This window comes from Acipenser ruthenus, chromosome 26 (genome assembly GCF_902713425.1).
Source record: "Acipenser ruthenus chromosome 26, fAciRut3.2 maternal haplotype, whole genome shotgun sequence".
In the NCBI taxonomy this organism is placed as follows: Eukaryota; Metazoa; Chordata; class Actinopteri; order Acipenseriformes; family Acipenseridae; genus Acipenser; species Acipenser ruthenus.
In genome coordinates this window covers 16,355,183-16,382,721 of record NC_081214.1, presented here as the reverse complement: position 1 = coordinate 16,382,721, position 27,539 = coordinate 16,355,183, and the positions used below count along the sequence as shown (strand labels likewise).

At 38.4% G+C, this 27,539-nt stretch overlaps 1 protein-coding gene across 3 annotated transcripts; it reads right to left on the bottom strand.

Moving 5' to 3' along the window:
• Window positions 1–75: 75 nt before the first annotated feature.
• Window positions 76–27,539, bottom strand: LOC117430358 (histone deacetylase 8-like). 3 transcript variants are annotated; one of them, XM_059001045.1, is made up of 11 exons: window positions 27,130–27,538; window positions 25,777–25,829; window positions 25,025–25,155; window positions 23,780–23,921; window positions 19,959–20,071; window positions 18,900–18,977; window positions 17,217–17,325; window positions 16,718–16,890; window positions 14,261–14,355; window positions 7,437–7,542; window positions 76–2,327 (listed from the first exon to the last, which is right to left on the bottom strand). In XM_059001045.1, exons 1-11 carry the CDS (start codon window positions 27,241–27,243, stop codon window positions 2,305–2,307), a joined length of 1,137 nt encoding a protein of 378 aa, XP_058857028.1. In that variant the 5' UTR covers window positions 27,244–27,538; the 3' UTR covers window positions 76–2,304. The 3 variants fall into 3 exon arrangements, with proteins under 3 accessions (XP_058857028.1, XP_058857029.1, XP_058857030.1); XM_059001046.1 differs by lacking the exon at window positions 25,777–25,829 and having other exon boundaries at window positions 27,130–27,539; XM_059001047.1 differs by lacking the exons at window positions 76–2,327; window positions 7,437–7,542 and having other exon boundaries at window positions 14,261–14,359.

Here is a 27,539-nt window from a genome sequence, read left to right as displayed (position 1 = left end):
TAATTAGCAACCAATCCTAACAGTTCCGTTCTGTGGCTTCTATAGTCAACAGCAGAAAAAAAACAAAACAAAGACTTTCAGAAGAAAACTATTTACAGTAGAGAACAGTTGTCAGTTTAAAAATCAGCAGTTACAAAGTTAAAAACATGTTTGCTAAAATGATAAATGAAGTCAATTTCAAACAGCTTATACACTTAACAATAGCCACATGTAAAATAAAAACACAAAGAGTTCATTAAAAATGCACAGGGGCTCTTTACAACCTAACCGTTTTTGATCAGTAGTAAAAAACAAGCAGGATTTTATAAGTACAGTACTAGGAGTCATCCCCAGGTAGAACTATCCTTCATGACACTATGTCTAATTGATCATTTACACTTGGAACCTTAATGCTGGGTGATACTAAAGATTGCACCTGTTTGTTAATATTTATCTTGCTTTGATGCAGCTATTTGTATTCTTAGTCCATACAGTATTTATAAACGGAGGAAATTAATTAAAGTCTTCATGGGCTCAGGAGGAAGTCCATGTGAGAACTCCTCAATGCTGTTTGCAGTGTAGGGTTACTGAGCCTTTGCTACCAGGATGCTGTGGCAGATGCTGTCCTGTGTGTCAATTCTGCTGTTTCTATCTGTACCATGAAACAGGTTGTTAAGGCAGATCTTTCCTTATTCCAATATCAAATAGTCTACAATCCAAAAGGTACCAATAAAAAAAAAAATTGCTGATATTGCCTGGTTATTTAAAAAGCAGCCTTTTTATTGCTAGAGCTGATACATATATGTGGATTTCTTTGGTCACTCTTTTTTCTACCAGCCACCCTCACTAGAGCCCCAGTTGAAATCGGTTTGATCACTCTCTACTGCTGATAGGAACATGTTTTAAAATGGCATTCAACGCAGTCCCAGTGGATGCAAAAAAAGGCATCCGAGTATATTTATACACGAAGGTGGAGATTAAATTGTCAACACTGCAATGCAACCTAGTGCCCTGCTGCAATCTGGCTGCTTGTGGTTTTCACATTTCATTCAAAGCATAACTCTACACTGGCAAAACCATTTTTTACAGGACTAAGTTGGAGACGACTTTAGAATTAAATACAGCATGAAAGCCCACTTCTTTTCTTTTTGTTCCCCCATGAACGAGGTGCAGATCGCACGGTTCATGTCAGTCAGGAAGTTGACTGCTGCAAAAGTTTTGAGCCAAGTACACTGCTGTTTTTGTTAACACAACACCACCACTTAAAAGTAATAAAAACACAATAAATTAGCCTCCAGCCGCTCAAGCCCTTCAGCATTTGTCTACTGAAAACAGCCACATGCTACCTTTGCCCCAGTCTGTCCCCATTTAGGTTTCACAAATTTAAAAGAGATTTTAAAGGATAAGTCATCATCTCAGTGGTGGTGTTTAGAGCCATTGGATTATATTGGGAATACACTTCTTCCAAACATTCGAGAGAAGTGCAATCACATGACCAGAGTGGCTTGTTTAATGTACTCCAGCTGTACATGAAGAGATACCTGATAACCTCTTCACAGACAGCCCCAACTAAGCTGCATCAGGACCAGCTGGTAAGACAGCCTAAAGTGTATTCATCTTCCAGTTCAGCAAGTCTATACTGAGTACACACAAATTATGCCTCTTTCCCAGAAACTCATTATTACATCCAGTTGCTTAAAGAGTACTCATGTTTTGGCACATAATGATCTACACAGGATTCTAAAATGAAAACGGCTTTCATACAAACTGAAGATGAGTCTTGATTAAACTTACCAACATTAAACTGTCATTTACTCCAGAACTTCCATTCGAACTCCAAGAAAGGGACAAGACAGAACTTTGCTTAAATCTATGGGTCTATCTCTTTGTTTGAGATTTTCTGGGCAGTAAATACACTGTTTTGATGATAGTTTCTAACTTAACTGCATGCCTTGCAAAGGAAATCAGGGTGAAACTACCCATACATTTTGACTGCCCTTGACAATGAAGGTGCATAAAAGTGACAGACAAATCATGTTAAGTGAGATAAAACATACAGTATTTCATGAAGTCTTAAAACAGTACTAGATACTTTTAAAATCAGAACAGCTTGCGGGCCGACATTTACTATCACAAAAAAGTGACGAAAGTCCAAAAAACTGGGTAAAATGGTTAAAAAAAATCAGTTAGCTGGTTTTCCCATTAAAAGTCCTTGGAAACTTTCAAGTAATGTTTTCCAAATTTCCCCCCTCTGGCGATAACTTCTACATACTGTCTTCATTAGCACGGCCTCCCTGTTCAGGAAATATGATCCGCGTTCCACTCTTAAACCACATTCTTCAGATTCCCTGTAAACAACGAGAGGAGAGAGAGAGGGTAAAAAAATAACAGAATCTTCACAGCAACCCATGAACCCCAACAATGGAAACTCTTTCCAAAATAATTACAAGTTTAACTCTGCATCCCATACAGCACCCTTTCCCTCATGAAAGCAACTGGCATTCGAAACGATAAGTTAAGGTTTCTATAATAACATCATCATCTCTGTGGGAGGATCAAGCCTCCGTTGTGGCAGTGTAAAACCACACCAGTGTTGGGACAGAACCACACTGTTCTTGCACTGTGCAAAAACAGCAAACAAATTGTCCACTGCTGTATTTTCATTGTTTTATGATGATGTTATCATTGCCATTCCCCACAGGTCCCATTATAGTGTGTCACGTGAGTAAGAATTTTTTTTTTTTTTTTTACAAATTTTACAAATGTGCTCCAATTCCCCGATATGCTTGACTCAGAGTGGGCAATCATTTGGTAGTGAGAGGTCTACTTGAAAATAAGACACCAAAGACTTTCTTCTTATGGGAATACTAAACAATAAACAACCAATCAGCAGTTGGCATTTTTTGGTTACAGCGTGAGAAATGTGTGTGACATATGTATGTTACATCCCTTTCACTCAAAATGAGAGTGCTTAAGATGACTCAAATATATAACTTTGTTCTTTGGTTTTAGTTTTGTAAAATTAACAGGTGCTTTACCTCTTTCAAAAATGAGTAAATGCTTTGAAAATATGGCCCTTAAACTCTAAACTGGTAACACCACTAATGTGTCAGCTACCAAATCAATATTTTAGTGTGTATCTTGTTATTTTGGACAAGGAAGACGGTCACTTGCAGACTGACAAAAGTCTTAATCAACTTGGGGGGGGGGGGGGGGGGTTAGAAAATATTTTAGGTGGTTTATTATCAAAATGTAACACTACTGATCTTTACTGTGTACTAGATGATTGGGCCTAGGTTTGCAGTTCTTCTGAAAGACACCCCCAGCAACACAGTGACCCCCAACACCACTGTAAGAGAGAGGCTCTTTTCATCATGGGGACTGGGACTGTTCTAAAACCAGCGTGATCTCCCTGGAAAACCAGGAGTATTTGTGCTTTCAAAAGTTTATAGAATCTTGTTTATATTTGAACCTGACTCATATCCAAGCCGTGACTCAAGACTGCTGCCGAGAACCCCTTGCACTGGCCCCTGTCACTAACCACCCTCTAAACACTGCACACATTTCTTCTGCAACCACAAAAAACAACAAAACCCCTTTAAATTATTCCATATGACAACAGCTCTACTTCCCTTATCAGCACACACATGCAGACGCAAAAACAGAACACAATATAAAAAATGAAAACTGACACGAATGAGTTTAAACAAGTATGTCAAACCCACTTATCTGCTGCCACAGCTGTAAACACTACATTAGGAGATAGTGTAGATCAGTTCCATGACAACGATCTGCATAAACACAAATATAAAATAAAACTAAAAACTAGAAAAGCATCCCCAGGGGGCATAAATCAAAGAAATGTCATAGCAGAGTTAATGTCCTATTTAAGACATGATGGGCCATATTTTCAGTTTACTCCAGTCTCAACACATTGATCCTACAACACTAGTATCAAACATCTAAGTAGTGTAATTGAACATATCTTAAGCACTCTGAAGTTGTTTGGGTCTCCGTTTTGTACATTAATGTTGAATTTTCATTCTTTAAAAAATAGGAGTTAATTAAAGACCGGAGTAAATGTTTTGAAAATACTGCCCAATAGCTCCTAAGCATCCCATCTCCCATACTTGTTTTCAGAGCAATACAGCAAGATCTATTTTACACAACTCACTTCATCGTTTGAAATTCCTTTCCATTTTACGAGGGCTTTTAGGTCCTTGCACAGTAGAATGTTTATTTGCACTGGAATCCTACTGGGCAACTGTGGAATCCTACTGGGCAACTGTGAAATCCTGAATACTTTGAATAAAGAATGTTTATTCCAAATTTCATCACAGTACTATAAGTGAATTCTCTAGATATATGTAAAAATATAAGTGTGACACAGGGGCGAATATGGGTTAGTATAGGGTGTTGGTACCTTTGTAAAACGGCAAACTCACCTGGTTTCAATATTGCCCAGGTAGAATATTCTCAATCTACAATACATCCATGGTGCTTCTCACACTAACCATATAGCCCCATACAAAGGACTTTTAATACAGTAATGTAGCAGGAAATAAAAACCTCTAAAACTAGCTGCACAATTAGTTGGGAGCAGCTCACTGACAGCTTCCAATGGTTCAGTGCTACTATGAAGCTCAAACTGTTCTCGTTTATAAGTGGGGTTGGAAAGGACTCCAGTTTCATTGCAGGCAGTTTCACAGGACAAAAGAGTTTAGGGATTCGCTGTAAAGAATGGGGTTGAATTCACTAGAAATGGAATGGCACTGAACGACTGCAAGGAGCCCAAACCGCAGCCCTGAGAAACCGAACCAGGCCTGTTCAAACACTGTATTGGTGTTTACTGAACGACTGCAAGGAGCCCAAACCGCAGCCCTGAAAAACCGAACCAGGCCTGTTCAAACATTGTATTGGTGTTTTCGGGCACATTTGAAACTACACGGCATAAGTCATGCTATTAGGAACCCCTGTGGTTCCAGCCATGCTCAAGTAGTGAAAGGCTGCTCACTGAAGTGAATGTAATCCCAAGTTGATTTTGTTTTCTGTGCAGTTGATAATTAGGGCAGAGAGTTCCTCTCCGGATATTTGAACGGGTATTTACAGCTCTGGGGTCTTTGAATCTTTGCACACTATGATTTTTAAACTATGTAGGACAAATCCTTCTACTGGACATACTTTCCATTACAATTCTTAACACAGCTCTCAGACAAAAGTGGATCACCATGACCTACATCCACAAGAAAATGATAAGCATGCATTTCCAATTCGGAAGCTTGGATTACTTGAATTTACTGTTACACAGGGTTTTTATTTGCTATGCAAGTTGAACTTTTCATAGCAGTGATTTGCTTTGCATGATCATCCAAATTACATCCTTTTCACACCTGGAGGAAGTGCTTCAGAGGACAGTTAGTCTAGTTTTTACTTTATTGTTGATCATTGGCAACAGGTAATTCGATTTATTAGAAGATAGAAGATTTTGGAGACTTAGCATAGGATACTAAAAGGCTTTTTTATTTTTAGATGCTATGGTGTGACGTATATTTGAACACAGGGAGATAACGTCTGTTAATGAATGTCCAAAGAAACTTCACAATTGGATAAACAGTTCTCAACACGAATATGGATAATTCATGCATGTCACAAACAAACAATGATCCACTCTTTTGGCTTACATGTATTTTGACGCAAGCACAAAGGCACTTCTCTGGGTAATAAAACAATTATGGTATTAAACTAACAAAACATGGTTTGGTTCTGTTCCAAAATAGTTTTTTGTTGTTTTTATATCAATTAATTCTCCCCTGAAAACGTGCTGTCTGTCTTTACTTAATTACCTCATCTACCGATCATACACCAGACTCAAAAGGATTGATATTTTTGAACAGTGATGGAACTACTAGGGGATCATGTGTCCAGATCATTCCAAATGCTGCTGCAAGACTAAGAAATATGACCGAATCACTCCCTTTCAACAATAGCTTTTTGGGTGTTTTAGAGCTGACTTTAAAAGACCCTGCTCTTGAATTTAAAAGCATTACATTACTGTGAACCTCATGGAACTGTTAACTCCATATGTCCTTTGTGCATCGAGCACTCTCAGGATGTGGGTGTGCAGCAACTAGAAATGTGCACTAGAGATGACCAGATGTTCTACTACATCCCCACTTGTCTTTGGAATTCCTTTGGTCAGACAATCAGTCTCTATCTATTTTTATTTGTATCCATTTTACACATTGCTACAATTGGATCAGCCTTGAAAGGCTCCAGAAATGACCTGCTGCTGGTGGTGGTGAGGCTGTGTTTAAAAGTTCAGTTATAGTCTGTGGAAATCATATGATGTTTGTTTTTTAAAAATAAAATGAATGAAACAATGCAATAGGTTATGTATAGTGTATGTTCAAGAAGTTGTTACTTTGAAACACGTCTTTCTGCTTTCAGCAAAAAAATAAGTCCTATTACATTAAAGGTTATTATTGGCTTGTGAGTATGAGAGTATTAACAGCCCAGCTTTGGCCTCATTTCAGTCGGGAAGAAAATGTTTTTTCCCCCGATAACAATGAAATCTGCAGAGTCAGTAGTTATGCTGAGCATCATCCGTTCAATCTTTGCACATTTGCTTCAGATTGTTTAACCGCAGAGAAACCAAGAGAAAAAAGAAAACATCTGCCTGAGGTCCATGTCCCATCTGTGACTGCGTGGTTAAAGGCACGTTGTTCAGAAAATGAAATCACACAAAGATCTTTCTTTACTTCCCGGAGTAATGCAGAGGTTACCATTTCAACTTTGCTGAAGTCTCTATGCTTAAAAATATTGCAATACTTTACACACATTCAAAGAAATACAGTGCTCCCCCTTTGTAAGCGGCCCTGTATCCCGCAGAATCAGCTATAAGATGACATGGTCGTGGCTCTCATTATGCCATTCCACCATCACTTTCATTCTCGTTATAAGGTTGAACACAAACAGCACAGTCTCGTAACGATCGCTCTCTTCTTTAACACAGAATCAAGGCAACTTATATCAACGTATTCTTGGTTCATAAAGAAATAGAACGGGTATTTTAATATAAGGGGAATAGCATCTTTATCTAATTGTTTGTAAGAAAAAAAAGCATATATTAAAAAAATGAGTTGTGCCACAAAGAGTATTTTTTATAGGACGATACCAATAAATGGAAGATGACAGAATCCTAGAATACATCGGCGTACCACATGTGAAGAAGATGGAGTTTGTGCAGCTGGCCCACTATCTCAAGGTGTGCCATCTCGATTACACAGATCACCTACACAGAACCCTTGCATGTAGTACAGTTGTTTGGTTGTGTACTCTTCAAGGTATTCCATGTTTTTGTTTTGCTGCTATTCTTTTTCAAGTAAAGCCTAAACAACAATGTGTTAAAAAAATGATTTTTTTCTAATATTAATTTATAAAAGCAAACTGTACCTTACCTTTAATGGAGCTGATGACCTGCTGAATTTGCTGAGACTCGTTGCGGTCAGGTCGGCAGCTCGGGGTGATCTCCAGTACATAGTCAGGGCCGAACTCCGTAAAATACTGCCAACGAGAAGAGAGGACACTTCAGAACTGAAATTCAAATAATATTTAAAAGATAGTGGGAAGAACTGATGACTTGGAGCCAAAGACTTTGGGTTTGAGTCTAGGATGCATGACCTTTAAAAGTCACTTGTATACTGGCCCCTATTCACAAGATTGTAATGTTTTAAGGAAGGTTTTAAGAAATGATTTGTTAAGGACTGATTGATTCATTAAATCAAGTTTGCAGTTAAACTGTTTAAAAAGAGTGTAGGGGTGTATTCTCATTTCCAAAGCACTCTTAACCTAAGCAAATGTTTATAAAGAACAGGCCTTAAAATATATATATATATATATATATATATATATATATATATATATATATATATATATATATATATATATATATAATATCTTTCTTTCAAAAAAACAATCGCAATCTTTTATTATTTGGGATGTTTTCAGGCAATCAGCCAAGAGAATTCTACAATACCGCAGAAACATGTTGTTGTCAAAAATGAACTTGACAACAAGTGGGGCTGATGATTTTGTCAACAATCAACCAAACCCTTTAAAGACGTGGCCTCTTGTAGAATCCTGTCCCTTTATTCTAACTTGGTTGTTTTTGTACAGATACTGGTCATGCCCGAGTAAGGCGTGAGCTTCCCCTTAGATTATGAGGTTAAGGCACGACTCCAGTTTCCTAACTCAGTAACAATAATCACGTTGTAAACAACAAACGTCTCATCGGTTAATCTGGAAATACAGCAGAACTCAGAATTCCACACAGCTGCCAAGCACCACAATACCATTTCCAGGTTGAATCCATGTTCCTATTTAAAGCAATGGTAGGAAGTACCAGCCCTGTGTGTCTCTATAGGTGCCGACAGACTATTAAAACAGCTAGCAGCTCTGTGGAAAAGGAGCGTCAGACAGAGCTACTGAAGCCAACATTACTGCAAAGAAAGGTTTCAACACACTACTCAATTATTTCCAAGCCTTTATTACTATTATTTTAACGCCTCCTCTTTCTGTCAAAAATGAAGCCCCTCTGGACTGCTGTTTAAGCTGCATTAAAGCTAACACACATTCATATGTCAGATTTCTTAACTTTCGTACACAAAGGGCCCTGATTTAGTGATCTAAAAGGCAGCAATATTTATATCTGCCACCGCTTAGATCAATTGAATAAACCCCACAATGTTTGCATGCATAGCTGGGCTGTCATAAGCAGTAACTGCAGGTTAACTACCTGTTGGCAGTTATTAAAGTATACAGCAGGCTTCAAACATATTGGAATACCAACATTAAATACTTATCCAGATATTAGCAACACATCAGTGTAGATGGTATATAAAAATACTGTGTAATTTGTCTATGTAAATTCTGTAACAATTCTAATGATATTTACTGCAGATTAAATTTGATTAATAAACTTTACTATAATCTTTCATAACATATGCCACAAACACAAAGTGAAATACTATCGGCCAGTTTAAGTTAACCGCCCGAGTGCTGAATAGCGACATCTTTCTAAACCCAGGATACTGATCACTGGACTTAAAATACCATACAAATGTTTTCTGTGAAATTCCCTAAAAACCCTTTCTGTACATATGTGCAGACAGTCATGGTTACCACAAGCAAAACAGCCATTCAGTACAGGTCAAGGACAAGGGGGCCCGACAAGCGCCCTCAAGGGTGCATGACATACCTGCCGCGCCCCCCTGAAGACAATAGCTCCGAAAGTACTTGTTTTTCTGACAGGGCTGTGAGAAAAGTCAAAACTGCAACAGTTTGTGTTGTGCCAGAGCTTCCTTTTCTAACCAGTGCACACAGCTCTTCCAGGCAGAGGAAGCTTCAGTTCCGACAGTGTCTGGTGATGACGTCAACACCCTATGGGAAAGAAATTCGCCCGTTTGCTTATCAGGGCTTAGTTGATAGCAACGGTGAAGGGGTTTTCTTCAAAATTTCATTTTTCCATTTAATTTAGTTTCTTACAGTTTTACCTCAGAATTATTGAATGGATGAAACCGGATGATTGAATGGATGACTAAAATGGCCCACTGGAAAGCGTTGGGTCTCCACATAGGTCACAGCTAATTATTTGAAAAATATCTTGCTCCTGACTTTAATACAGCCTTTGATTTTATCTCACTGAAATATGAAAGTCCAGCTGTCCAAGATGCCCAGCAGCACAGCATGCAGATCGTTAGTATTAACGAGTAAAGGCAAGCATTAGTGCTTATCAATTTCAAGAGATCATCCTATCCATTTACAGCTAGACCTGATGTAATTTATTCATTTATCAAGCATGTGATCATCTCAGAAAGATAGCCATGAGTAGTCTATGTGGAATCAAGCGAAACTGATGCAATGTGCTTAAATAAAAACTGCACTGTCTTGCCTGTTCCTGATCTTTCTATAAAATTAACTTTGGTTAAAGAGTGAATGACCCCAAAAATAACTCAGGCAACGCTTGCAATCCCCTGGGCAAAGTCATAGGTTCTAGTGGTGCTTGTTCTGCTCCAAACAGGACAATATCCTTGTGGAATAAAGGACAACATTGCAGAGCTCCAAACAATTCTCAAGGACTGTAGTCACCTTTTACCTGAGCACATGGGGACATTTTATTACATGAACCTAGATGTAATTTATGTGCAATTTGTAATGGATACTAGCTACAGTGTGTCACACCTATCACACACACAGTCATTTCACCAAGACAAGAAATGCAATGGTGCTTTCAGCTAGTACACCTGAACATTTGCCCTTTTCCATTACAGTGAAGTTTATTTTTGTTGTAGCTTCCTTCCTGTTATTTGTCCTCCACTTCATTGGAAATCAGCCCCCCCCCACCCCCCCGAAGTGCGTTTGCCACATCATGAATGGAAATTAGTTTTATCCATTTGTTTTCATATGAGATGTATTTTTATGTCTTCAACTTATTTAATGTCGCTCCACATATATTCATTACAGTATCACACAAAGACTTGTAGTAACTGATTACAATACAAGTCTGACTCTTGAGAAGATATAACAAAAACAAATCATTAAACAAAAACACAGTCTGAATTTCTGCCAATGTATTCCTTTTTTTTCAAGAAATCTCCCAGAATGCTTTGGAACTCCCATATACCCCTCCCAAGAATTGTTTTCTTTTTTGGTCATGCGATTACCAGGCAGATCACTCTGTTTTCTTTGGATATATGTCATCTAAAAAGCTGCTATACACAACTGAAGTGTTTAAAAAACATTTGTAAAGAAAGGATGAGTATCATTCCTGCTATTAATGACTTGCATTATATTCCATGTTGCTTCATTTTCAGATATCAAACTTCACCACTGTGGTTCTCAAGAATGGGCCATGTTTGATTTTCTGGTGTGGGAACAATCAAGGCACCTAACAGTGCCTGGATTTTTAACAATCAAAGTCAATACAACAAGCTAAAAGATATATAAAAAATATGTTTGAGAACTTTTTTAAACTGAGAAAACGCATCTTGAGTTTGACAGGCTGTGACTGTAACACAAGTTCACACGTTCAGTTGCTGTAGTTTCATTGAATTATATAGTGTTGTCACAAGAGCGTCTGCACACAGTACGCTGGGGCTGAGCTGCTCTGTTTACAGAATCAATGTAAGTGTAAGACTATAAAACAAAGACAAACATAAAACTACAGCAACAATTTTTTTTATTTTTTATAAATAATTTGGAAATCCAATTTTTGGTTCATTTCAGAAAGTCTTGAATAATTTGCAGTTTGGTTTCAAAATTGCTGTAGGTGTCTTTTTTTATTTATGTTGTTAATGTTTTGCATTTTGAGTTTAAACTCAGGGCTCTGTCAACTGAAGACCTGTGTGGATCTGTAGAGACTCAAAAGCATCTGTACACAGAAATGTAGGACATTTATAAACAGGGCTTAACTCTTGCTCTGACCAGATAACATAAATATATCCTGCTACTCAAAAGGAGTCATATACCTTGATATGCTGTTCTATGCTTACATTTAAACCACACATTGAAGACAACATGATTACATGTTCTTGCACTGATGGCTTAAGTTATTATATTCTGCATCTATGTACTTATGTGATCACTTCTAGTTTAGAAGTAAACGTTTTAGTGGAACTGGCTACGGCCTAGCTTTTGAAAGTCCTCAGTAACCCCTTTGTTTGTCTCCATTGTCCCCGAAGCAGAGACCCCAGTGTCTTCTGCCTGCCTGGAGCCTGCTCTGAGGGCTGTTGGCAGCTGGTGGAGCAAAGGGATTTGTCCGGCAGGTACAAAGTGCTTTGTGTTCTTGTTGCACATTTAAGCGATTTCCCTCCACAGCTTCCAACCTCTCTTTATCTCCCCAGGCCCACTGCAGTTAAATTGTGTTTTGTTTGGTGTAAATTGACACAGACAATGATGTGGCTCTTTGATCTTCAGGCATGAAAGACAAAGGACTGCAGAGAATAAGCGGGTAAGAAAAGAATGAATGGACTTCTCAAGGAAGCTTTCCGTCTGACCAGCAAGGTTCTCATGTCTCATGTACTTTAAATGTTGCAGCGAAAACAAAACAGACAATGAGAATAAAATCGACACCTTGGGTGTTAGAAATCACAAGAGCTTTGAGGGAGAGTGGTTGACACTGGCCATGAAGTGACAGCTAGACAGCTACAGCGGCAGAAAACAAATAGCCATGCGAGGGTTTTTAAGGATTCGCACATTGACTAGGATTCTAGTTCTCACAGTCCCGACACTTGCACACTATATTCGAACAGCTCTGGGCAAATTCACCTTTTTGACTTCAATATCTTTAAATTTACTGCAATCCTCCATATAACTCTTGATTGAATGCAGGCATCCTGCTCTGTGTCCTTGAAAATAGAGGCTTGGCTCACTAAAAAAAATATGAATGTTAATTAATGATAAAGAGGAGTCAGGAATCAAAGAAATGTTTCTGATTAAACAGGCTGGATTCAATCTGCCGATGTTGTGAATTCAGAACATTCAGAATTTTGATGGGAAGCCCCAATGCATAACTGATATAAAACAGAAATAGCTAATGAAAACTGATTAAATGACCAGGGATATGTTAATACAAATATAAAAACAATCGTGATTATTTTGAAAAAAGCTATTACAGGAATATATACAACAAAGCAGAAAGTTAGGGAGAGTAATGCATTGGGTTTTAAACCCTACAGCCTGTTCAGTAGCACTTTCATTAGATACTGCGTGCACCTTCTGTACAGGAAACTTCACTGAGACTCACAGGCAAACCTGGAATGGTACTATGCAATGATGTCTTAAAATATTCCCCAAAGGGGTAATAACCAACGTTTTTTTTTTTCTTCTCCTTAGCATAACTTTATCACAAGTCACTTATTATTTTGCTGTTGCTCTTTTTATGTAAATTTACCCTTTGTCTCCTGTGAAGCCCATTTATTCTGCTTCTGAGCTATAAATTGATTTCTTGTGGGTCCTGTTATTTGCAAGACAGGAATGAACCTGCAACACTGTGGCTAGAAAAACGGTTTCCCTGTATGGCTGGAAGAAGACTGCCCACATTTAAAACAAGAACCAATACTTAAAAGGTGGAACTGTGGTAATTATTTTGGTGCTATTAAGAGGTTATTATTAAGACTTAGACAAAAGATACAGTTAGTGTACAATATCTACACCAGAAAATAAGAAACCAAACACATCAGTGGTTAGGGTTTGTATCTTGGATTTAGCTGGGTGTTTTATTTCAGTTCTTCAGCTCTGACTCAGTATTAAATTATTTGCAGTATTGAACTTTCTTTATCTGTCACTGGAGAAATTGATATTTAATAAAATAGAGTTGAACGTTTTTAAATGATATTAAACGTTTAAGTATTCTGAAAAAACTAAACAAAAACAAAAACGGCAATTTGTTTAGTGCACATAATCATGCAAGAACTTTCTAGGATTCAGAAGCAAACCCCTAGCTGTGTCTGTCCTGCCCTGGGATGTAAATGCTCTCTGCTTAGATCCAGGCTCGGAGGCTGTGATTTTGGCCATTATATATATATATATATATATATATATATATATATATATATATATATATATATATATATATATACCTCAAATACTGTGAAATCCCCTCCCAATGCAGACCGTTGGCATTCAAACTGTGTTTTATCTGTCACTTAAAATGACTGTATTACTATAACTTACTTGTCTCAGTGTCTTTGCGGAAGATGCTCAACATGTAAGTTGCTGTTGTATTTTTGTAGATATTGTATATGTCACTTCTGTAGAGCTGACCTGTCACAACATGTCATTTCCCATCACACTGATTTGAGTTTTACCCTTCCCTCCCTTCAACGGTTTTTAATATAGCCTGGTGACAAGCCATAATAACTTTTAATACACAAACTCTGATGTAGCAATTTTAATGTGGGTTTTGGTTAGGAAGGGTTAAAACTTGAAAGTCCTCAAAGCCAAAAGACTTCTTTGTGCTCAGGAGGAGAAACCTTTACTGTATCTCTCCTTCCCCTGCTCTCTGTGCAATTATCTGGGAATTTACAATCTCTCTTCATTCCAAATCTTTTTGGAAAAGCACAGTTCATCGGAAACAAGTGCTCCCTATGCCATAGGGACAGTGTGTTATTGTTCCTGAACCACCTGACAACAAAACAGTATTGAGACCAGGAGCTAGGGCTTTGATTAGGGGGAATGACTCAGCGAGGAGCGTGAAGAAACAGGAGCCCCACTGGAGCCTTACCTCGTGATCCGGAATCTCAGAAGAGAGCGTTTGGCCGAGGACAGTGCCAGTCAGATAGGTCCAGCATCGGGCAGTGTTGGCAAGGTTATACCCTCCTGTCTCCAGCGATACAGGGAGTAAAGGGGAGACGAGAAAATAAAACGGGATTGAAGTAAATGGGTTCTTTGTGTGCAATTAGTACCTTTCATCGTTGCCCTGTTGCATGGATAAGAAGACTTGCATAGCAATCTAAATTTAAAAAAAAGACTAGAATCGGTTGTTGCATTTTTGGTATTGACAGACTGGATTATTGACAGTGCTGGTGAGCGAAACCTTCTGTTTAGAGGTGTTTAGGTACAGTGCAAGCAGCTTTAACACAATGCTCTGGTTTACATGCATTTACTTACAGACGTGCTCAAATTTGTTGGTACCCTTACAGCTCATTGAAATAATGCTTCATTCCTCCTGAAAAGTGATGAAATTAAAAGCTATTTCATCATGTATACTTGCATGCCTTTGGTATGTCATAGAATAAAGCAAAGAAGCTGTGAAAAGAGATTAATTATTGCTTATTCTACAAAGATATTCTAAAATGGCCTGGACACATTTGTTGGTACCCCTTAGAAAAGATAATAAATAATTGGATTATAGTGATATTTCAAATTAATTAGTTTCTGTAATTAGTATCACACATATCTCCAATCTTGTAATCAGTCATTCAGCCTATTTAAATGGAGAAAAGTAGTCACTGTGCTGTTTGGTATCATTGTGTGCACCACACTGAACATGGACCAGAGAAAGCAAAGGAGAGAGTTGTCTAAGGAGATCAGAAAGAAAATAATAGACAAGCATAGTAAAGGTAAAGGCTACAAAACCATCTCCAAGCAGCTTGATGTTCCTGTGACAACAGTTGCAAATATTATTAAGAAGTTTAAGGTCCATGGAACTGTAGCCAACCTCCCTGGGCGCGTCCGCAAGAGGAAAATCGACCCCAGATTGAACAGAAGGATAGTGCGAATGGTAGAAAAAGAACCAAGGATAACTGCCAAAGAGATACAAGCTGAAAGGTGAAGGTACGTCAGTTTCTGATCGCATCATCTGTCGCATCATCTGTTGCTTTTTGAGTGAAAGTGGGCTCCATGGAAGAAGACCCAGGAGGACTCCACTTTTGAAAGAAAAACATAAAAAAGTCAGACTGGAATTTGCTAAAATGCATATTGACAAGCCACAATCCTTCTGGGAGAATGTCCTTTGGACAGATGAGTTCAAAACTGGACCTTTTTGGCAAGTCACATCAGCCCTATGTTCACAGACGAAAAAATGAAGCTTTCAAAGAAAAGAACACCATACCTGCAGTGAAACATGGAGGAGGCTCGGTTATGTTTTGGGGCTGCTTTGCTGCGCCTGGCACAGGGTGCCTTGAATCTGTGCAGGGCACAATGAAAGCATTCTGGAGCGAAATGTAGTGCCCAGTGTCAGAAAACTCTGTCTCAGTCGCAGGTCATGGGTCCTCCAACAGGATAATGACCCAAAACACACAGCTAAAAGCACCCAAGAATGGATAAGAACAAAACATTGGACTGTTCTGAAGTGGCCTTCTATGAGTCCTGATCTGAATCCTATCGAACATCTATGGAAAGAGCTGAAACTTCCAGTCTGGAGAAGGCACCCATCAAACCTGAGACAGCTGGAGCAGTTTGCTCAGGAAGAGTGGGCCAAACTACTTGTTAACAGGTGCAGAAGTCTCATTGAGAGCTACAGAAAACGTTTGATTGCAGTGATTGCCTCTAAAGGTTGTGCAACAAAATATTAGGTTAGCGGTCCCATCATTTTTGTCCATGCCATTTTCATTTGTTTTATTATTTACAATATTATGTTGAATAAAAAATCAAAAGCAAAGTCTGATTTCTATTAAATATGGAATAAACAATGGTGGATGCCAATTACTTTTGTCAGTTTCAAGTTATTTCAGAGAAAATTGTTCATTCTTTGTTTTTTGTGGAGGGGTACCAACAAATTTGAGCACGTCTGTATATGCTGACCACAAAACTAGGAATCAACATGTGAAGACTGAAATTAAATAGTGCTAACAAACTACCATCTAGGGGTAGTGCCAAATAAATGACTAGAAAAGTGACAGTCAACCTCAGAAACTGGTAGCCGACTAATCGAGAGCTTCAATTTCAAAGCAGCAGCTGCAACATAATCATGTGTGTGTGTGTGCTTAGTGGTAGCAAACTAGCAATGTCAATATTTTCATTGCTGTTTGAACTGAAACGTAAAGCAATTGTGAAGCGTGCGGTTTCAGACGGACGGAAGTGCATTTGACATTGTGTTACATTAATAAATAGTTTTTAAAAATCCCAAGCAAAGTGCAACTAAACTGTATTGATGCGCTTGGTTAGAGAAGAAGTGTGTAATTGTTGAACACCATCTGTCATCAAAAAGGTTCTTGCATGCCTTGCCACTGTTACTCACCTCCTCCCAATATTAGAGCTGGAAGCTCCCACTGTAGAACATACTGCAGGCACTTCCCCACTCCCACTGGGGTCATGTTGAAGGAGCACATGGGGTCCCCTGCCATCGTGTCTGCACCCAGCTGCAAGACTACAGCTTCAGGGTTAAAGGCTGCATGTACCTCTGTAAGCACACTGGAACAAGCAGAGTGTTAAAAGCATTAGCTGAGCTGGGCTGGGCTGGGCTGGGCTATGGCCTAGTGGGGCAGAAAAGTGCCCCAACTCCCCCCCCCCCCTCCCCTCCGGTCATCTTCAAATATACTAAAGGTTGGAGTGGCTCTTTTTAGACAATGGACAGCTGTACTTAATTTATAGAACCTGTGTAAGGGGCAATAAAGCTAGTGGTAGCTATCCAAGCTTAAATTCTGAAAAAACTTAGGTTAGATGAAACAGGAACACGATATGGATGTTTTCATTTAGTAATATAAATACAAAAAAAAAAAAAAAAAAAAGAGTAGCACCTTTGGAAGACTTGGTAATATTTGTCATCTTGAATTCCATCTTGCAGGGGAACATTAACAGCATACCACCTTCCTTTCCCAAGCCCCGTGTCGGACACATCTCCAGTACCTGCGTCAAACCAGGTTAGGAAAAGCGCATCAAACTGAGAATACACGTGTCTGTTAGGTAATTCAAACTGTTTACAGATCCATTCCCTAAACAATCAGTACTAAAAATGGGGTGTTTCTGTGAACACAAACAAAACATCCTAGGGGAATAGCTTCTCTGATATGTTGAAAACGTGAATTAAAATGGATATGTGAAAAGGCAGTGTCACAAGTCAAAGGGAGGGGTACCGTTTGATTTTGCTGGTAGAGTTTCTCTAACAAATATGTCAGGATATAAAATGCTTACCATAATCTTCGTAATATAACACTGTGTGTAACAAGTTTATGCAGGCGCTCCATCTCTTTCATAACATAGTGTTCTTGTATAATACCCAAATCGAAAGCCACTTATAAAATGACCAGTATAGAGGGAGCAATCTCATTGGCTAACAAGTGTTCCATCTTATGCAAATAAGTCACCATACCAGCATGGCTTAGAACTTTTAGAACCATTCTGCCTTGACAACCAATTTACTTTGCTAGGAATGGAGTAGTCACACCAAATATGGATTTGATTTAGATTTTTCTTCTGTTCACTCACTTTGTATTTAGTTAATTGATAAATATAATCTATTAACATGTCTATTTTTGAAAGCATTCTTACTTTACAGCATTTTTTCACACCTGCCTAAAACTTTTGCACAGTACTGTGTACATATATATATATATATATATATATATATATATATATATATATATATATATATATATATATATATATATATATATATATATATATATATATATATATATATACATACATACATACATATACACACACACACATACATGTACTAGCAAATGCAGAATGGTTAAAAAAGCAAAACAAAAAAACATTATAAGTCCTAGACATGTTAGATAAAAAGGGGCAGATATTCAATTCATGGTATTTATCCTGTAACCTTGCTGCGGGTCTCTCCACAGATGCATGACCTAACATTATATTTAACCACTGAGGGATTGATGTGTTAGTTCTGTTTTTCCAGTTTAGTGAAATTGCATTTTTAGCAATTGTTTTATTTATTAGAAATAAAAGGAAAATATCCCTTTGCCTCCAGGAAATAAACTCAAGTGGTTTACCTGCTATCAGAACACTAGGATTGTGCTTAATGGGAGAGCACTTGGATGGGTACAATTCACTTTCAATTTATGGAGTGCATTTCATAGGCAAGAAGCTGCGATGGAAGGTACAAACCCAGCTAAACACCAAGCCCGTGTAAAACAAGCCCAGTCACACAATGCTCCGGCCTGAGCTGGGAACAATAAAAGCATGGTTCAGGCTAAACAGATGTTTGCAGTCTAGACTTGAATTCCACATAGGAAAGCACTCACTGCGGTGTGCAGCAAGATAAGATTCATCAGCCCATTGGACCAAACTGTTTTACTTATGAAAGTGCTGCTCTGGAGTGAAAGCTTTATGAAATCAGCCCGTTATTAGTAATCAAAGAGATGGGATACCGGTCTCCACACATCTCAAGGTAGTGTTATCACTGTTTAATGCAGTCAAAATAAGAATTCAAGTTGGGGAATCCTCACCTGGGAAAAATCCGGGAGAAAATTTGTGCAGCGATACCGTCATGACTTTGGAGGTGAAACTAAATGCATCTTCCACACCTGTAAAAGATAAAGAAACACAAATAAACAGAATTAGTTAAATGACAAACGTTTTGACTAGAATCTACGGTTCCCCTCTAATTTTCACATCTTTATTTCATGATAATTAAAACACACACCCATACACGTTCAATCTATTAATGCACATTTGTATTCTTATTTTTCAAGCATTGCTGAACTAATAGCACATTACTCACAGTTTAGCAAGGCTATGCAACCTGACAGTAGACAAGCCAAGTTAATATAAGCAAGTCATGCATAATCAAATATGTTTCAATTCCATAAGTGACAGCTTTAAAACATGAATCTATGCGGTACAAAAGCTTTTTTGCACTCTACTGGTGTTCGTTTAAAGGATTAGGGATGCTGTTTGTTCAGTTATTTATTTTTGCCTCTGTTTCAAATAAATGTATGTTAAATTGGTCATCCAAACCCAGAAAAGTGTTCTGCAAGATATGGTCTCGTACATGAATGACACCTAGATACTGAGCAGGTCTAGTACATGAATGACATTTAGATACTGAGCAGGTCTCCGTTTGCGACATGTTCTTGAAGGGTTTGTGCAGTGCAGATCACAGCAGAAACGGGATACAGTATTCCAGGTCTGGTCTTACCAGCGCATTGTGCAACCATCATAACCTGTGTTGATTTATACACTTTTTACTATACTTTACATGTGTTCACATTACATTTGTCATGTCCCAATTCTGTATCTGGTCTAAATCCCTTTGGATTTCCTAAGCCACTGTGTACGTGTTGGCTACACCTCTGTAGCTTTGTGCTGTCTGCTGGTTTTTGGAGCTCGTTAAATATCCCCATGGTCTAGGTTGTTTATGACGATGAGAGAACAGGGGCCCTAGCACCTTCCTTTTCTTTTAAGCTTTCTCAACCATTACATAATCTACTGGTTAATCTGCAACTTCCTTTTGGAGTGTACGTGTAAACACAGTAAAGAGGTCACTCTGCTCCCTGTGGACTTACCATCCCCATGATGCAAATCCACATCCACGTATAAAACTCTCTCGTATTTCTCCCGTAGTCTTAAAATACCAAGAACTACATCGTTAATGTAGCAAAACCCGGAGGCTTCATCTCTGGAGAGAAAAAATAAAGAGACAAAACAGCTATGACACAAAGAGACAAGTGATATTTTAAGTTGCACACAAATGGTGAGGTTAAGGAGGACTTTTGAGGACCTGCTATTGAAACTGCAGTCACTACTTCTGAAACCTCAACAAAACCGGCTTCGTAAACGCCTCCTGATGGATGAATGCTGTCAGCAGCGTTCATCCACATCAGAGTTATCATTGCATTGCGCTTTGAATTGCTTAATTTCTATCAAAGGGGTTTACAGAAAACACTCCAGTGGTATGCACAGAGCTGTTCATCAAATACCATGCTTTCAAGCAGACAGTTCAGCACAGGTCACCATAGGCTGACAGAAATTCATTTGGGAAATCATTGCAGAAAAATCTTATCATCCAGAACCTGAAAACACAGAATCATAAGCCATTCAAGAGTACTTAAAAGTAATGAAACAAACCTTTTAAAAGAAGTCTTTGTGAAACGCATATTAAATCAAGGTTTTAAAACATGTTCTTACCTTAACATAATAACATAATGAATACTTTCCATCACGTTTTACCCTGTCCACACTACCTAAATAAATGAGGGATGAAGACACATTGAAACCCTGCGATTGTTTAATTGTGTTAATTCCTGAAACAGGTAGCTTGAATTTGATTGAAATGATAAGCAAAGAATCAAATGACTTTCAACAGCAAAGGGGTCTTTTAGTACAACTAATTAGATATACTGTTTTAGTAGTCTTTTGTCAGACAATTCCAGATAAGAGATGTCAATATATTAATAGGCCTGGATTTTGTCTGAATATCCCTGTGAAATGAAAGTAAATGCTAGTGTACGAAGTGAATTTTTAGGTACTACCAATACATTTTCTGCCTGTGTGAAATTCATTTTTTGTGGCAAAAAGGATATTGGGCAGAAAAGTAAAGTACTGCCTCAAACATCACTGTTTTATAGTTCATGTCATGGGACTTTATTGTTCATCAATATTTACAGGGAAGAATACAGGCCTTACTGACAGCTATACTGAACTAAATTCATCACAACTGAATAAGAAGGTTCAGAAAAACTGGGAGACATTCATCAATATCACATTTCACTGTGACGGACTACCAGACTCAATGCAACTCTATAACCCCAATTACTATGGTCGTAGTCACAGGTCATCTGACTGCCGGGAAACTCAAGCCCTGGGCACAAACGAAGCACAGTTACATTCAGCGCGGTTTTGCCAAGAAACAGACGCTTTGTTCTTTAGACAGAGGGGTCAAAATCCTCCTTTCAGCACGAGTGATCCACTGCTTGGAGAGCTACCACAAACTGCTATAAGATGGAATAAAAAAAGAGCAGGGCACTCTGAAGCTGGACAATGAAAAGGCTGGAATATGACAAGGGCTTTTATTGTCACCACAGACTTAATTCACAGCTGCTGGATTGGGCTCTGGAGGGACAATCCGATCACAGGGAATGCTTCTTTGCCCTGCTTTGCTGCAAATCAAGTTTATACGCTAACTTGTAACAGCAAGTAAACAGATGCAGAGAAAAAGTGATTGCTCAACGTGGGTATACAAAATATAGAGTGTACTGTGAAAGACATTTCAATCAAGTTTGCATGTCAGGCACAGACTAGTGGAAACTACTTTGAAATATCCTGTTTTTAAACACTTTTAACTTTATTACCAATGTGGCCCTTAATCACGTTATTTTAACAGTTTAAAGTATTGATATGCCTAGCAAAAAAAATATTGATTATCATATTGGATGATAATACAAGTTAAACAATGTAGGGAACTTTATGAAATTACACAAAGCTAACGTCAGTTTTTAAAGAGCGTTTTTTCAAACTTTATTTTATTCATAAAAAACATTCTTGAACTAATTTAAGACTCCCATTGCCTCACAGCTTATTACAGTTTTTAGTGGTTGTTTAATAGGCACATCTGAACTTAAAAAGAGTGTCCACCTTTTGTTCAAGTACCTTACAAATGAAGGCTTACAAGAATATCTGGAATGGCTTAAACTTCTACAAAATGTTTAAAATATTCCTTGTTGAGCTTTGAGAACAGGGCTCAAGTACTCTAGGTTCATAGCACAATGCTCAGGGGAAGGTAAAGGTAGGAAGGGGAGACAGTAGCACATCTCAACATTGGGCTGTGCTTCAGGAGAGACTGCTGTGGGGAGGCAAGGGACAGAGGAGTCTGCAGCTGCTATCAAGCACTAATATCTAACATGATCATCACAAACTATTAAACACTTAATAGTGCTAAAATAAATTAAAATGCAATGATAAACGTTTCGACTAAAAGATCTAACATGAAGAGATCTACCCAGCAGTAAAGTATATACCAATTATAGAAATCTCACACTGTGAGAATAGGACAGAGGGACAGGCTTATTTTTCTAAAATGCATCACCTGTGCAATAAAATCAGCTAAACCACCACCAATCATGACTTCTTAATTCCACCATCACTCTTGACAGAAGGCTTTTGAAAGTCCAAAACCGTTTTTTAAAAAGCTAGAACAGAAAAAGGAAATCGAGTCAGAAAGACAAGACAGGTTACGCGCAGGGTCCCTTTCCTTTAACATATGGGACTGTAAGTTCAAGAGGCCTCGGCTTGCTTCGGGGGTTAGCTGGACTCTCAGTGACCCTACAGACCACAGGCTTCCACTCGGCAATTAGCTCACTGAGCCTTTCCACACAAGAGGGCCTTTACTTCTGACCAGAGGAATCAATTAAGCTGGTGAAAGAATCACTTGTTTTGGGGTTAATACACACATGTGAAGGCCAGTACACTGAGCAGAGAAAAATGACAGGGCCCTCCAACACTGAATGTGTTTAGAGTAGTGTAATGGTTCAGTGCTCAAGGCAATCACCTTTATCCTGTACCAGACCAGTGACACACAAACTAACATGAAACCTGAACCAACTGGTCACCAACAGAACTTCACTACTGTGGCCAAATACAGGTTTTTTTTTTAGAAGAGGAATCTCATTCAAATGTTATCATCTTGCTTGAGTTATGCTCCCCTTGTTAAGAATGCACTATTTTTCTATCTTGATGGGTTTTCAGTTAGTGCAAACACACGTACAGTCCCTATTGAGTCCTTCTTCACTGCCTATAGAATCCTACAGAAAATGTACATTGTAGTGCAGGTGAGAGTTCACCTCTAAATATGTGCCTAATGCAATCTATACCGCAAACCGGTACCACATTAACACAATATGAACAAATAAGCAGATATCTTATGTGCAAAATGATGGAAGTGTTTAGTACTTAGCTCCCTAGGAATCATATTTCAGTAAAAGACTGTACCCAGTTGAGTTATGTTGCTACAAAATGTGATTTGTCTTTAGTTCCAGAGCTTTTATTAAAAGTAAATGATATTGCCCATAGTAAAAGCATAGCAAAGGTATGGTAAAGCATATTTAATTTGCTATGGTAAATGCCAGGGTTTATATAAACAATATTTTGTTAAAATGTAAACAGATTTGTGGTGATACTTTCAAAGTATGATTACTTTGTAATATTAAGTAGAATGTTGTTACTCTTATTTTCTTTTTAATTATAATTTCACTGCTTAATTCTGTAAGCATCCTCCTAGTTGCCTGCCGGGTTAATTCGAGGCTGTTTTGTTCTGTGCTAGCCCAGTACACCCATGCCATCGCCGGGTTTGGTCTTGCCTTCTCCATTGTTTTTTTGTTTCAGGTCTTACTTTCTTGCATGATGCCAGCCTCCTGCCCAGTTGATTGCCACTTTACACGTCCTGTCGATCAAGCACTGGGCAGCTGTTAAAGTGGCCCCGCCTACTGCTGCAGCATAATCGTAAATACCTTCTGTTGCAGGGCAGTCATAACCTGGGGGGGGGGGGGGGGGGGGTGGGGAAGAGAGTCAATATCACTTAAACTAAAGGATCTTGCATAATGCATGCAATTCTGTCAGCACATGTTCCAAACCTCCACGTAGACAGACATTTAAAATGTAGAAAGGGTTGGAAACTTTTGTGTAAATGGATTTCACATAACAGATTATTTGATTAAATACAAATCATAACAAGTAATATATGCATATCCCTGGTCCAAGTCAGTTTCAGTCACAATGGGTAAGACAGCAGATGTAACCAAATTTGATACTGGGCTGATGGTACGCACTCAGTAAGCAACTTGGCAGGAGCTTCTGTGGTCAAGGCTGCACGAACTGCTGAGGTTTCACACGGGAACAAAATTGAGGACTCTATGGACCACTCTGTAGAATCCCTCTCCAGCTTCCTCAAATGAATTAACCCCTGGTACAGTTTAGACACACTGCACACTTGTCACACCACATCCAATTGAATTAATACAAATTCTTCCCTGAACCTGACTTGCTTTAAGGATAAAATGCACAAGAGCAAGTTAAGAAATTGGGCACATCTGCAGTCTAACATTTTTTTTTAAACTGGCATTAGTGTGGGTCGATTCTTTGGTCTATATATACTGTACTGCACTCTGTTTGGAGTGTCTAATATATAGCGCCCTCTAGTGACAACTGGCAGTCAGAACCAATCCTCCTATTTTGTAACTTTCTTTAGAAAATTGGCAGTAGCAAAAAAAAAACAACAACAATTAAATAAACAGCCAAGAAATTTCTTTAGATTTAAAAGTATTGAAGGTAAACGTTTAAATTATTTGGGATTTGTAAAGAATTTATTTTGGTACAAAATGTTTCAGTGTATCAAACTTGAGATGCAGATGCTATAAGTTATGATAAAACAATTTACAATAAAACTTTATCGAAAACTACAAATAACACCCTATTACTTTCGTGTCATTTGCATTATTCCCTGTGAAAACCATTTTTGCATGTTAAAACTTTGTGTGCTAACCTGCTATGACTTCATTCACTATTTTAAATGAGTTAACAGTACAAAAATAAACATCATGCATTCTCACCCAGCCTGTCCCCCGCCCAACAGTCTTACCCAGGCCATACTCTATAGACTTGGGGTCGTCGTCATCTCCCTCCTCCCCGACTTTGTGCAGGTGCTCCAGGTAGGAGTCAGTGTGAAAGGCTGCCATCTCCTCCATCGTTGCAGTGTGGGGCTTTACTACCCTGGTAAAAACACACAGCAGAGGCCTGCCAGTAAGCACTGCAATACAGCAAGCATGAGTAACTCACAATGAAGGTCAGTGTGCATTTCGATTGCACGACTGAAGCCAATTGCCTCTTAACACCCCGGAGCTCGAGAGCGGATGTCAGCGAGTTACCGGGTGCCTGACTGTAGTGCAATGAGGAGAAACAGTCCCTGCCGGTTTTGCCTCCCTAACCATGGGAGTGCCAAAGCCAGTGCGATGCTCCCTTTGGAATCCCGAGCAAAGACCAGCGACTTTGCACTGCTAGGACACGAACATGCCCTCCCCTGACTGTATGACTCATCCTGCACACCACATGGCTGTGCTTTTACCAGGTGAGCCACTTGGGGACCCCAGCTGAGTTTATTCTTTAGAACTTTTACATTTTAACATGTGCATGCAATTAATGTAGATCCTGGTGATTTACTTGTTTCATGTTACTTACACCTCTGTAGTGGGGGACCTGTCACTGACAACTGTTGTAATAATTACATCGAAACAGAAGGATCTTCAAGGCAATTGCATGTGTGTTTTTTCAAATATATTATTTAGTATGCACAGCAGAACTATGAACGATCTTAGTCTTCAATAGTTGACTTACCTCATGTGTTTAAGCAAGCCATATGCTTCAATTAATGAATGAACCATGCTTGCCTAGAAAAACAAAAAATAATTTATTTATATATCTTATGTTTCTTAAAGGATACAAAAGTGAATAAAGCATTATATATATATATATAGTTTGTCAGTTCTTCATCTGTGCAAATCTTGTAATTAGCAAGAAATGTAGAATAAAGTTTTTTTTATTTCTATTGTTTTATTCATAAACTGCTAAAATAATGACTATTTTCAATTAAATATAAAAAATATATATTATTTTGTCTCTGTTGTACTGTGCTGCTTGTAGCAAAAGTGACAATACAGGTGGTTTGCTTTTAAAATGAAGCCGATGACCATCCCTAAGGATCCCCCCTATTGCTTAGCATACAAGCTAAATATATTGAGACAAACATTTTGTAATCCGTACTTTAAGCATAATTCAAAATTATGCTTAAAGATCTTGGATTACAAATGTACAGAGATTTTTATTTTTTTCATTTTAATGTAAAAGTTGACAGTGCCAAGTAGGCATTTACCCCCATTTTTTCCGGGCAGGGCTTGCATTATGTAGCCCAATCATCCATCCAGGAACCTTTTACACACTTGAAGTATGGTGCCATTATCTGTATTTTTTTTTCATTTGAGCAACCCCTTCTCCAGATTTTGGCCCACTGAGGTCCACCAAATTCACCACTGGCGTTACTCGGGCAATGCCATGCCATGACACACACACACACACACACACACACACACATATATATATTCCTCCATAACATTCTGTGCACTTTACTATATAAAACAATGCTTTGTTGGCCTTCCTGTTTGTTTACAATGGCATGACATAAGCTTCCTCTGATATTGTGAACTAAACAGACGCTCCTGCTATAGTACTAGGACCTACAACAGCACAATATTATGAATTCCGTTTGCAATCCGCTGTAGCTCAGGAAAGCAAAACACAAATGTAAACGAACTGAAACATTTCACAGGAAACAACAACAGGGGTGAAGTCTGCCAGGGTTTAAACAATATTTTATAATGTAATCTGTCCCTTTAAATCCGACCGTGCCTTACCAGGGAGAACTGGTTAATAGTAATGAGCAGTTATTTTCTATGAAATTCAAACTGGAAACCGTTTGTGCACGAGCAACATATACAGTACATAATTCTATGTACCGATTTCACTTGCAAATAAGAAATTAAATTACTCCAGTACAACAAGTAGCGATAAAATCAGAACATAACATGGGATGTGATCTATTAGTAACTACAATACATACACAAAAGCAATACATAGCATAACAGTGCTAAAAAAGTATAAAGTTACAGAAATACTGTATGTTTTGATTCTTACCCTTTTAGGTACTTTGGAAAGAGAGTCGCATGTATCGATGTACTCGGGACTGTACACATAAACCACATCGGGGTCTCTACCACTCCCAGCCTCAGAATCACTTTTAATATCCATTGCACTGCATGTATTTTGGTCAAGTCGTTTGATTTGTGGAGGACTTGAGGTTACAATTCCCCTTTACTGAAGTAATGCTATAACCCAGTCGGGCGTTTCACAATAAACACTCCTCTCACAAAGGGAAACACGTATCACTCTATGCTGGACCGGTTGCATTTAATTCATGACAAGAAAATATTTTCTAATGTGTAAAGATAGACAGTTCTATAGGTATACATAACTTTTTTTTAAAGCGCTTGATTTTTTCTTTGGCAAATTAATGAAAGTTACTTTCGACCGATGAAGAAAACTGT

Excerpts from the sequence above, each read along its gene's own strand:
- LOC117430358 (XM_059001045.1), bottom strand. The coding sequence starts at position 27,243 with ATGGATATTAAAAGTGATTCTGAGGCTGGGAGTGGTAGAGACCCCGAT. Across the intron at positions 18,978-19,958 it reads GGATTTGCATCATGGGGATG|GTGTGGAAGATGCATTTAGT; the intron begins GTAAGTCCACAG and ends TATCTTTTACAG. Across the intron at positions 16,891-17,216 it reads TATTACCAAGTCTTCCAAAG|TGTGCTTACAGAGGTACATG; the intron begins GTGCTACTCTTT and ends TGCTTGTTCCAG.